Here is a 12053-nt window from a genome sequence, read left to right on the forward strand (position 1 = left end):
TTCTAAAAGTATTCATGTTATCCTACAATGGTTCATTATGTTAAGAGTTCAAACTGCTGGCAGTTTTCAAAAGCCAGCTCTAACTGTACAGGGCAACAACGGTAAATACTATATGACTTTCAAATCACTTTGGCTGCTTGCTTTTCCTCATTTGCAATAGTGCCGGGGAGAATAAGGGAACGGGGAACATTCAAAGGTTGACGATAAGCAGAGAGGCTAGTCCTTGAGGTTCTTCATTAGAGAAGAATGCCTCACATTTCCAGGCAGCACTTTTGCTGAACATGCTAGGCCATCTGCTCTCGAGGCGTTTGGTTCCATTTCAGACACGACTGGCTTCAGCCCATTTCTATCAGTTGCTTAAAAAAAAAGTTCCTAAAATGAATGAGCATCCCAAAACACAAATCACTTCTTTTTTTTCTTTTGTTTGCAATTGTTGTGGTAAACTTTCAAAACAGCGTACAGGGAGAGACCGCATGTGTGCTGCCCTGAAGGGGTGCAGAATCTTATTCCTCGGTGATTTCTGCCATGAATACTTTCATTTGAATATTTCAAAACAACGCTGATCATTTTTGCTAGGCACAATTTAAGTTCTGAACTCTAAGGCAGCTAGCCTAGGAGCACTTTGATTGGCAAAATCCCACTGACGCTTATGAGGTTCCTGAAGCACAAGCGGCTCCAGGAGCGCAGCCAAAAAGGAAATTTTTTAGAAGGGTGTAATTCAAAGTCACAAACAATTTATGTGTTCTAATTAAAAACCAGGACAAAACTTCAACAAACGCTGAGGCTAAAATGAAGAGGTGTAGCAACTTATGGCTCATGGAAATTTTAAATATTTGGTCGCATATAAACTATTGTTACACATTCTTTATAGGGCTGCCTTTGAAGACAATTTGGAAACGGTGACTGGTGCAAAATGTAGGATCCCTTTGATCAGGGGCAGACCACAGGGTTTGTACCACTCCTATCTTGTGATTTTTGCACAGGCTGCCTATTGGTTTCCGAGTCCAGCTCAAAGAGCTGGTGGTTACCTTTAAAGCTCTTCACAGCCTGGGACCTACATACCTGCCGGGCTGTCTTTTTAAAGATGAGCCCATGTGGCAACTTCATTCCGCTCAGCAGCACCTGCTGATTATCCGTGACCCTGCAAAGGTGTATTCTGTTGTTTCTTTCACTGTAGTGATTCTAGCCATGTGGAAGAGAAATTAAGAAGGCCCCATTTCTTCTGCAGCCTTGACAGGGTTGTAAGACTGAACTTTTAAACAATTTGTTGCAATGTCTTGATGGTAGTGTGATGTTTTATAGGGCTTTTGCAGCCCATTCCTGAGCCTCAAGGATAAAAGTCCTTTGGAGGCCAGGAAGGGGCTGCACCTGCATTTGGGCCCCCTGCACTGGCGCCTGTGCCACTTACTCCGTGCAGAGTGGCCCCAATGCCGGCGGGGAGGCCCAGCAGTGCTACCCAGTGCTGAGCCTTCCGCGGGCATCCTACCAGCGCAAAGCCCACGCCAGGGGTGTTCCCGGGGCGTGCCAAGGGGGCGGAGCTGCCAGTAGGCAGCTTCCTATCCAAATTCGGCCCAGCACACCAGCAGGGAGAACAGCGTTGCTGTGCCTGCTTTTTTTTTTTTTTGCAGGTGCAGCCTTGCTGTTCTCAATGGGGCAAAATGCCCTATTTAAAAATTAAAAAGCCTCTGAAAGGCTTTAAAATCCTTTTGGTGGCTGGGAAATGGCTTTGGGGTGCCACGGAGGCGCCGCGGCCACACCATCCCCGGCTGCTGAAAGATCAGGAATGGGCAGTTAATCTGTTACCCACTTAGGGTCCTGTTTGTCTGGAAGAAAAACAGGCTTATGCATGTATTTTTTTTAAAATAAAGCTATAAAGCAGGGAAAACTGCTTTAGTTTCTGTATACAGCCCCCCTTTAAAGTATTGCAACAAGGTCCTTATCTATAGGAAGGCCTTAGCTGGTGTAAAATTATTATATTTTATTTTTGGCTCATTCCTTTCCTTTAATATTTGGATTTTGCAGTTTTTTTGTTTATTGATTTGGAAACAGTCCTATAGGAAGGTCTCTTTTGCAAGCCCAACTTAACTGTACAAGAATTTTTCAAGATAAAATGATAAAAACCTCATTCTTAAAAGCCTGCATGAAAGAAATTTTTTTGGCCTGGCCTGTAAGACGATAAGGTAGGTGCCAGTCAAGCCTCAAGAGGAAGAGTATTCCAAAGGCAAGGTGCCACCACTGAAAATGCCCTGAATCTAGTTACCACCCTACTCACCTCTGTAGGCAAGATAGGGTTGCCAACCTCCAGGTACTAGCTGGAGATCTCCTGCTATTACAACTGACCTCCAGCCGATGGAGATCAGTTCACCTGGAGAAAACAGCCGCTTTGGCAATTGGATTGTATGGCATTGAACTCCCTCCCTTCCCCAAACCCCGCCCTCCTCAGGCTCCACCCCCAAATCCTCCTGCCGGTGGTGAAGAGGGACCTGGCAACCCTAAGGCGGGATCACAGAGAGCAGGGCCTGAAAAGGGGATCTTAATAAGCAAGCTGGCTGCTGCATTTTATCCAAAATATGTCTTAGTTAAAAATGTTATGGTCTTTGCATTTGATTCAGATTTGGTGAGCCTCTTGGACTATATATTTGATTGAGCAGAATATAAACCAGTGAAATTGGATTGTTGGTCACAGACTGTCATGGCAAAACTGATTTGGCCATCCCCCTTTATACTACATTGTTATGTTTCATAGTCCTAGTTGTGAAATCTAGTTCATTGGATGATTTGTGCCGCTTTTATTTCATTGCTCTTTAATTGTGTGATCCAGTTGCGCTGTTCTTTCGTTACATATTATACAGGCCCTCATTGCATTTGCTTTTAGAACTCTATAATCTGCTCTAAGTCTCAACAAGAGGGAAGGGGAAGATACATGAAGTAAATAAAACGAACGGATAAAGAAAATTGTTGTTTAGATTGGGAATGGGGTAGAGTTAACAGGAACTGGAAAAAGCCACATTTAGATCACAAAAAACGCTTTCCCTGAAGTATAATATTTGAAGCTCTCACTCAGCTGCTTGTTTGCAGTTGACCTTTACATATTCGACAGAGTTATTTCTCCATGCAACATTTCATTCAGGTTTACATCAAGTGTTAAGGTGTTAACCTCCATTTCCCTTCTCTCTTTTCTCTTCCTCGGGGGAATTTTGGCAGCCTGCTAAAATATTCAATGAACCACAAACATTCTAAAGAGCTGTGAGCCCCATCCTCTCCAACATGTCTCAGCAGCAGCAGCAGCTTCAACTCCAGTATGTAGCAGCCAAAATATCTTTAGCAAGAAGTGGAGAAGAGGAGAAGTTTTTTCTGAGACTGAAGAATAGAAACCATTGTTCTTGCAGTCCAGTCCAGGCCTTTTTCTGTGCCAAGAGACTAGGAGGCCCCGTCCCTGCCTAGAAAACTGGCCGACTTCAATCTGTTGTATGTCTTTCTTTGATGTTCAGCCATATTTTTGGTCTTTAAAGGAATACGGGGAAACAGCAGTTTGTAAACAGAATTCCACAATACCCCTCACTTTCAACTTTCTTCTTTAAAATGCTATGATATGCCAATGATAGGGTCAAAAATAAAGCCTATACTGGGATTTAAATGAAACATAGCACTTCTTTTTATTTCTCAAAAAACATCATCAACAACAACAAGAACAACGGAGTTGTGCTTTGAGGTGGTAAGCTCTTCTTCCCTGGAGGTTTTTAGGAAGAGGTTAGATGGCAATCTGTCAGCAATGCTGATTCTATGACCTTAAGCAGATTATGAGAGGGAGGGCATCTTGGCCATCTTCTGGGCAGAAAGTAGGGGTCACTAGGGGTGAGGTAGTGGTGAATTTCCTGCATTGTGCAGGGGGTTTGACTAGATGACCCTGGTGATCCCTTCCAACTCTATGATTCTATAAAAACACCTGAAACCAGAAACAGAAGCAGACTATAAATTGTCTAAATAAAAATATAGATCACTTGGAATTATTATTCTGATGCTGTGGGGATGACTTTAAGAGTAAGTACAAGATGACTGTAGGAATTTGTCCATGCACATACATGTTGGTAATTGACAGAGAATGGTAACATAAGAAAGGCCATGCTGGATCAGACCAAGGCCCATCAAGTCCAGCAGTCTGTTCACACAGTGGCCAACCAGGTGCCTCTAGGAAGCCCACAAACAAGATGACTGCAGCAGCATTTTGCTGCCTGTGTTCCAAAGTACCTAATATAATAATAGGCATGCTCCTCTGATCCTGGAGATAATAGGTATGCATCATGACTAGTATCCATTTTTACTTGTAGCTATGAATACACCTCTCCTACATGACAGTGTGCAAAAGGAGGCTGGAAACATAACTTCCAGCTTGAATAAAGCCAGAGAAATTCAACATGGTAGAGAACATAAAGAAACACTGCAACCTCCATTTATTATTACATTTATATCTTCCCCCTTCTTCACCCTGGAACTCAAGTGGACATACATAGGGTTTCCAGGAGGTTTCCCATTCAGGTACTGAGTAGATCCAGGCATTCTCAGCTTCAGCAAGGGTGTTTTATTATGAGCCCTCCAGCCATAACTGAGGACTAGAAGCTTGGATTGCTGGCACTGTACCCCATTTTCTGATTTAAAAACACCCCAAGGTCAGGCTTGTTCCTCTAACTGCAGCAAAACAGTGGCCTGCACTGTGGGTGTTCTAGTATTTCCTGCGCAGAACCCCAAATGTGCATATATAATTGAAGAAAATACCTGGGGGGGGGATCTTAACACTCTTACAGTACAATTCAAATGGGGGGGGGAGCGAAAGGGGTTCAGAGCCAGCGTTACCCCAGTGCCAGCATTAGTGCCACTTGCACCGGCTAAAGTAGCACTAATGTTGGTGTTGGGGGGCACGTGGCAGTGTGAGGCTCAGGTATTGACACAGCCTTGTTGGCACTATTTTCCAGGCACAGAGGCTTGCAGTGGCATCAAAAGGGGTGTTTCCAGGGGCAGAGCTGATGTTAGTCATCTCCCAAAGCTCTTTTGCCCCAGGAATACCCCTTTTTGCAGGTGAGAGTCACACCTGCAAAAAGGCAGGCGTAGCCCCATGGAACTCTATGGAAAATTCCGTGGGGTTTTCTTGGAGGAGGCATTTTTGGTTTGCTGTGCTTGGCTGTGCCGACCCTGGGTTTGAGATAAGTACCTCTTGTTAGGATTGCGCTCTTAGATTCCAACGATTGGGAGATTCTCCTTCCATTGTACAATCTTAATAACCTATTTATGTGAAAGCTGCAAAACTCCTCACATTAGGCACCTCAATATTGGGAAGCCTGAAGCTGAAGCAAGGCAAAATACCATACACAGAGAGAAGTTCTTCAGGCATAGCCCACTGAGATGGATAGCCACTGCACTGGGGTGATGTGGGTTCAAAAATCTACTCAGCTACGAAGGCTACTGGTTGACCCTAGGCTAGTTTTTGCAAATGAAAGAAAAAAGGATAGAAAAAAAGAAACAGAACAACATAATACAGTTTCATCAAAAGAAAAAGATACGTATAATATAATAAACAATGAATGGTAATGACAATAATAATAAACGGTAAATGGTGATATAATAATAAAAATTGAGTGGTGATAACCATAATATTAAATCTAAGCATAAATTTCTAAAATGGTCCACTATTCACATAGCTTGTTGATTTCACCATTGCTGCATACTTTCCCAGTCTTTCCGACATGGACAATCTTCTGCTTTCCATTTTGTTGCAAATATAACTCTGGCCACCATTATAATATATTTGAATTAATTCTTCCAACATTTTGGGAAGATTTTTAGGCAAGATGCCCAGTAGCATACTTTTTTGTATTTTTGCAAATCCACCACATATGATAGAAGGTACCATCCAACCATTTTTGCATTTCCAACATTTCCCTTTATAATTTTTATCTATTTTCTCAATATCCGTAAGGGTGATATACCATCAATAAAATATCTTATACCAATTTCCCCTTAATATTTGACTGGCTGTAAATTTTTTATCTTTTGTCTTGCTATGGTTGGTTTTAAAAGAAATGGGTGTGCCACAACATCTGACTGGACAAGAGGCTACTGTTAGGCCATGATATAGAGAAACAGAATGGTTTCTAATTGGCAAAGGTGTCAGACAAGGATGCCTTTTATCTCCCTATCTGTTCAATCTGTATGCAGAACATATCATGAGGAAAGCTGGATTAGATTTAGATGAAGGTGGGGTGAAAATTGATGGAAAGAACATTAACAATGTGAGATATGAAGATGACACCACGTTGCTGCCTGAAAACAGTGAAGACTTGAAATGCCTCCTGTTGAAGTTTAAAACAAAGTGCCAAAGCAGATTTACAGCTGAACATCAAGAAGACAAAAGCAATGACTACTGAGGAATGACACAACTTCAAGATTGACAATGAGGCAACTGAAATTGTTCAAGATTTTCTATTCCTTGCTCTATCATCAACCAAAAAGGCCACTGCATCCAAGAAATCAGAAAGAGATTGAGACTGGGAAGGGCGGCCATGAAGGAGCTAGAAATGATACTTAAGTATAAGGATATGACACTGGTGACCAAGATAATTCATACTATAATATGCCCTGCTATTATGTATGGATGTGGAAGTTGGATGAAGAAGAAAGCTGACAGGAAGAAAGTTTATTAATTTGAAATGTGGTATTGGAGGAGAGTTTTACAGATATCGTGGACTGCCAAAAAGACAAATAAGTGGGTTTTAGATCAAATCAAGCCTGAACAGTCCCTAGAAACTAAAATGCCTAAACTTAGGCTGTTGTATTGTACTTTGGTCACATTATAAGAAGGCAATAGTCACTGAAAAAGACAATAATGCTAGGAAAAGTTGAAGGTGAGAGGAGAACCCAACATGAGATGGATTGATACAATAAAGGAAGCCAGGGCCCTCAGTTTGCAAAACCTGAGCAAGGCTGTTAAGGATAGGATGTTTTGGAGGACATTAATTCATAGGGTCGCTATAGGCCAGAAGGGACTTGATGGCGCTTAAAACACACAGCAAAACTAAACAGGCATGCTAACTATAACAAGACTGCCTAAATAAAGAGGTCTTTAAATAAACAAGGAGCCCCCGGTGCAGAGTGGTAAACTGCAGCACTGCAATCAAAAGCTGTGCTCACAACTTGAGTTCGATCCTGATGGAAGTTGGGTTCAGGTAGCCGGCTCAAGGTTGACTCAGGCTTCCACCCTTCCGAGGTTGGTAAAATGAGTACTTGGCTTGCTGGGGGTAAAGTGTAGACGACTGGGGAAGGCAATGGCAAAGCACCCCATAAAAATCTAGGCTGCCTAGAAAATGCCATGTGACGTCACCCCAAGGGTCAGTAATGACCAGGTGCCTACCTTGACCTTTACTGAAACAGCTGTTTACGCACATCCAACAGAACACTGATTTCTTATCTTCTCAGGCCAAGGGTAAAGAATGAAGTTTACTGGGTTAGGTGTATTTGCAGAATTGACTTGTAATTGTTTTCAGAACTCAGTTTCAGAACTCAGTCACGGCATATGGAAGGTAATAATAAAATGCAGCATTCCTCTCACCACTAAATAACCAAAGAGCCCACATCTACAGACCAGGAGGGGTTTGGGTAGAACCTCTCTATCAGAAACACCCCCCCGCAATACACCCTGCTCCCCCAGCTACTTAGTTCAGATAGAGTGAAAATGCACAGTTGCTTTAGCCTCCTTTATTCCCTGTTTCAGCCAGGATTCAGCCAGGATTGAATGCACGTTAGGCGAAAACGCATGCGTTCGATCCTGGCTGAAACAGGGAATAAAGGAGGAGAGAGAGAGAGAGAGAGAGAGCGAGAGAGCGAGAGCGAGAGCGAGAGAGAGAGAGAGAGAGAGAGATATGGGGGACCACCAAGGAAGGCCAAGGTTGCTGTGCAGAGGAAGGCACTGACTCTGTGAGTCTCGTGCCACGAAAACCCCAAAAGGGGTCGCCGTAAGTCGGCTGCGACTTGACGGCACTACCCCCACCCACACACACACACCAAACGTCCGAATAGGTAGTCCCAGATCCTCCCCAATATCTGCTCCAAAAGCACTCAACCCAGCCGAACTAAGGAAGGTTAGCAAATTGTGGAAACTGTCCCGAAAAGGGTTAGGCCAGCATCCGTCGACGGTGCAATGGGCAAGCAAGCATCTCAAGCAAGCCGCATCTCGGCGTTGCCTGTCCACGGAGCCCCCTTTTCTCCAGGAACGCCTCCCAGCGCCGCTCCTTTCCCCCCTGTCTGCAACCCGGCCGCTGGCACGAGCCCCCCTCCTTCCTTGCGCGCGCGCAGCTTCCCCCGCTCCCTCCTTGGCAGCCCCGGGCAGGCGTCCAGCTCCTCCAGGGAAGGCGGGCCCGGCCTGCGGGGACGGGGGGGGGGCGTGGGCGTGGGCGCGTGGGCGTGTCCCCGCTGGGCCCGCCCACCGTGGCTCCCCGGCTGGGAAGGCGGGAAGCGGGCGGGCCGCGCCAAAGTTCCCAGGCGGCGGGCTGGAGGGCGGCGAGGGCAGGCTCGCGAGCGGCAGCCAGACCCGGCCATGGGCCTCCTCGACCTGGCGCTCGGCCTGGCGCTGGCGACCGCGCTGGCCCTCTGGGCCTTCTGCGCCCTGGGCAGGAGGAGAAGGTAAGGGGAGCTGGCCTGGAAGGCGCCGCCGGCGGGCGGGCGAGAGCCCTGGAGTCGGGGGAGCGGCGGCAGCAGCAACAACAACAAAAGCAAACCTCCTCCTCCCCCCCCCAGCTGCGGTTGCCAGTAGGCTTGGGGGGGGGGGGGATGTTCTGTCCCTTTATTGAAGCAAATCCATTGCTGTGATTAAGTGGCTATTAAGTTTCTAGATCTTGTATTTCACGACCAAAAAAACCCCCACGTCCTCTTACTTAGGACCACTTCTAGATCTTGCATTTCACTACCCCCCCCAAAAAAAAAAAAAAAAACCCACGTCCTCTTACTTAGGACCACTTCTAGATCTTGCATTTCACTACCCAAAAAAAAATAAAAACAAAAACCACGTCCTCTTACTTAGGACCACTTCTAGATCTTGCATTTCACTACCCCCAAAAAAGCACGTCCTCTTGCTTAGGACCACTTCTAGATCTTGCATTTCACTACCAAGAAAAAAAAGCCCATCCTCTTGCTTAACCAGCCACTTCAATGCTGGTTCGATGACCTTCGGCAGTTCATGAGAGGGAGGGCAGCTTGGGCATCTTCTGGGCATGGAGCTGGGGTCGCTGGGGTGTGTGTGTGGGGAGGAGGCAGTTGTGAAATGCCTGCATTGTGCAGGGGGTTCGACTAGATGACCCTGACCCTGGGGGGGACCCTTCCAACTTTATGAGTCAAGCAACAACACAACTTTGAATCGTAGAAAAGGGCAAGAGTCCAATAGCACCTTAAAGACTAACAAAAATATTTTCTGGTAGGGTATGAGCTTTCGTGAGCCACAGCTCACTTCTTCAGATAATCTAATCTGAAGAAGTGAGCTTTGGCTCACGAAAGCTCATACCCTACCAGAAAATATTTTTGTTAGTCTTTAAGGTGCTACTGGACTTTTGCCCTTTTCTACTACTGCAGACAGACTAACACAGCGACCCACTGGGAATTAACTTTGAATCGTGTTAAGAGTTCCTTTTTTATTGCTAAATGCTTTGATAATGTTAATGAAAAAGTATAAAAGCACTAATATATATGGAAACCAGCGGCGGCCCGGGTCCCTAGTGGCTAGAGCCACTCTCTCCTCACTCGTTCCAAGGGGAAACTGAAGCCTCGGTAATGCCTGCTTAGTGGGTATCTGGAAAATTGCATTTTCGGGCTAAGGTGAGGGATAGGTAACAAAACCAGGCGAGGGAATTCTCCAAAAAGCTCAAGGTATGCTCCTGGTTGCCTCCCCAACCATTTCAGGTTGTTGCTTCTTGCCTCAGGTGGGAAATGGGAGGGGGCTGTGGCTCAGTGGTAGAGCCTCTGCTTCACATGCAGAAGGTCCCAGGTTCAATCCCCAGCATTTCCAGTTAAAGGGACTTGGCAAGTAGGTGATGGGAAAGACCTCTCCCTGCCTGAGACCCTGGAGAGCTGCTGCCAGTCTGAGTAGACAATACTGACTTTGATGGACCAAGAGTCTGATTCAGTAGAAGGCAGCTTCATGTGGAAGACTCTGCCTGATCTTTTATTATGCCGAACTCTAGAATTAAGTCTTGTCCAAACAATAAAGCTATGTGGAACCAATGCGCAAGGGCTGTCTTAATGCATTGGGCATGCTGCGCAGGTGCCCAGGGGCCCCACAAGCATAGGGGCCCCATGCTAATCTATGCATGTTGTGACTTGCTGTCAATGAATAAATGCATACTATACTAAACCATAAATATTTGTTATTGGGAAATGCATATTTAGCATGTGTTTTACTAAAGATAATGAACAATATTAATGTTAATTGAAACTTATAAAAAATCAGCTTCGCAGCACAGTGGGGCAGCAGCGTTTGAACTGGCTTTTACTCCCATGTATGGAAAATGACATCCTGAGGACCATTGACTTCAAGCCAGTTGTAAAGCAATTCACTGTAAACAAATTTCACAAATGTTTGTGTAGAACACTTGATTAATAATAAATAATTCATACTGTGCCATCTCCGTCTGTATGGTTTTTTAATTTATTTATTTATTGCATTTCTATGCTGCCCTCATTCCCGACAAGCCGGCTCAGAGTGGGTCACAACAAGATCAGAATCCTAAAACGTAGGTTAAAACATATAATAACATATACTTTAAAATCATTTTTCATTATACATTAAAACAAGATGGCATTTCCTTTCGTTTGCAGCCACTAAACAAGCCTGGTCAACAGTGGACCCCCAAATCAGGTTGGGGAGGCCATCATTTATATGCTGAAATGTTTGTGTTTTTCAAGGCTCATGTTCGATTGTTCAAACGTTTGTGTTGATTAGTCTTTGCTGTACAGCGTGTTTTTTTAAATGTTTAAACACTGATTTTGTTGGCAGTACCAATAAATATATCTTTAGTTTTATTGACCATTTACATTTTTATTCCTGTAAGTGGTTGTGTAGGGGCCCTAGTGTACTGCTTTGCCCGGGGGCCTATAATGCAGTTAAGACGGCCCTGCCAACGCACCATCCAAGTTACAGTGTAATTGTTGGGGAAATGAAGAAAATGAACTGTAAGGAATTTAAGAAAAGCAAGTATAAGTTTAAAGAAATCAGTTTCTCTCTGTCTCTTTTAAGAATCTGCTATTAGTCAGCTATGACTTACATACACAGTAGCTTCTAAAATGCTTGAATATCGAAAACAAGTATTCATAATTAATGGGTCAGAGGGTACTTTGATACCCCAAGCTTTAAGGAAACATGAATTTGGGAAAATAAGAGTTTTTTTGTTTAAACATTAGAAATATTGATTTTCACAGACACAGAAATGATGCTTTCTCAAATGTAAACATGGCAACGAAACATACCCTTTAACTGTCTATATAAGTCGTACAAAGACTGAAATGATTTGAGAATTCAGGAAATTGATTTCTCCATGTATCGATACATTAAAATCTATTTTTTCTAAGAGGATCTCTCTCTGGGTATGGCTGCAGCTCTATTGAACCTGGTAAAACCATAATTCTTCTTCACAATCCTAAATAGAGTTACACCCTTCTAAGTCCATTGAAGTTAGTGAGCCTCAGTGTAACTGTTCAGGATTGTGCTGGTAGTAGTAGTAGAAGAAGAAGAAGAAGAGTTGGTTTTTATATGCCGACTTTCTCAACCACTTAAGAGAATCAAACCGGCTTACAATCACCTTCCCTTCCTCTCCCCACAACAGACACCCTGTGAGGTAGGTGGGGCTGAGAGAGTATGACTGGCCCAAGGTCACCCAGCTGGCTTCATGTGTAGCAGTGGGGAAACAAATCCAGTTCACCAAATTAGCATCCACCGCTCATGTGGAGGAGTTGGGAATCAAACCCAGTTCTCCAGATCAGACTTCACTGCTCCAAACCAGTGGTCTTAACCAATACAC

At 44.4% G+C, this 12053-nt stretch overlaps 1 protein-coding gene across 1 annotated transcript in view; it reads left to right on the top strand.

Moving 5' to 3' along the window:
• The first annotated feature begins 8584 nt into the window (after positions 1-8584).
• The window catches only part of LOC130482091 (cytochrome P450 7B1), a 117539-nt gene continuing 114070 nt past the window's right edge, over positions 8585-12053 (top strand). The window contains exon 1 of the mRNA XM_056854906.1: positions 8585-8670. Within this exon, the coding sequence (XP_056710884.1) occupies positions 8585-8670 (86 nt within the window). The remainder of the gene's footprint in view (positions 8671-12053) is intronic.

The sequence above is a fragment of the Euleptes europaea genome, chromosome 8 (assembly GCF_029931775.1).
Source record: "Euleptes europaea isolate rEulEur1 chromosome 8, rEulEur1.hap1, whole genome shotgun sequence".
Lineage (NCBI taxonomy): Eukaryota > Metazoa > Chordata > Lepidosauria > Squamata > Sphaerodactylidae > Euleptes > Euleptes europaea.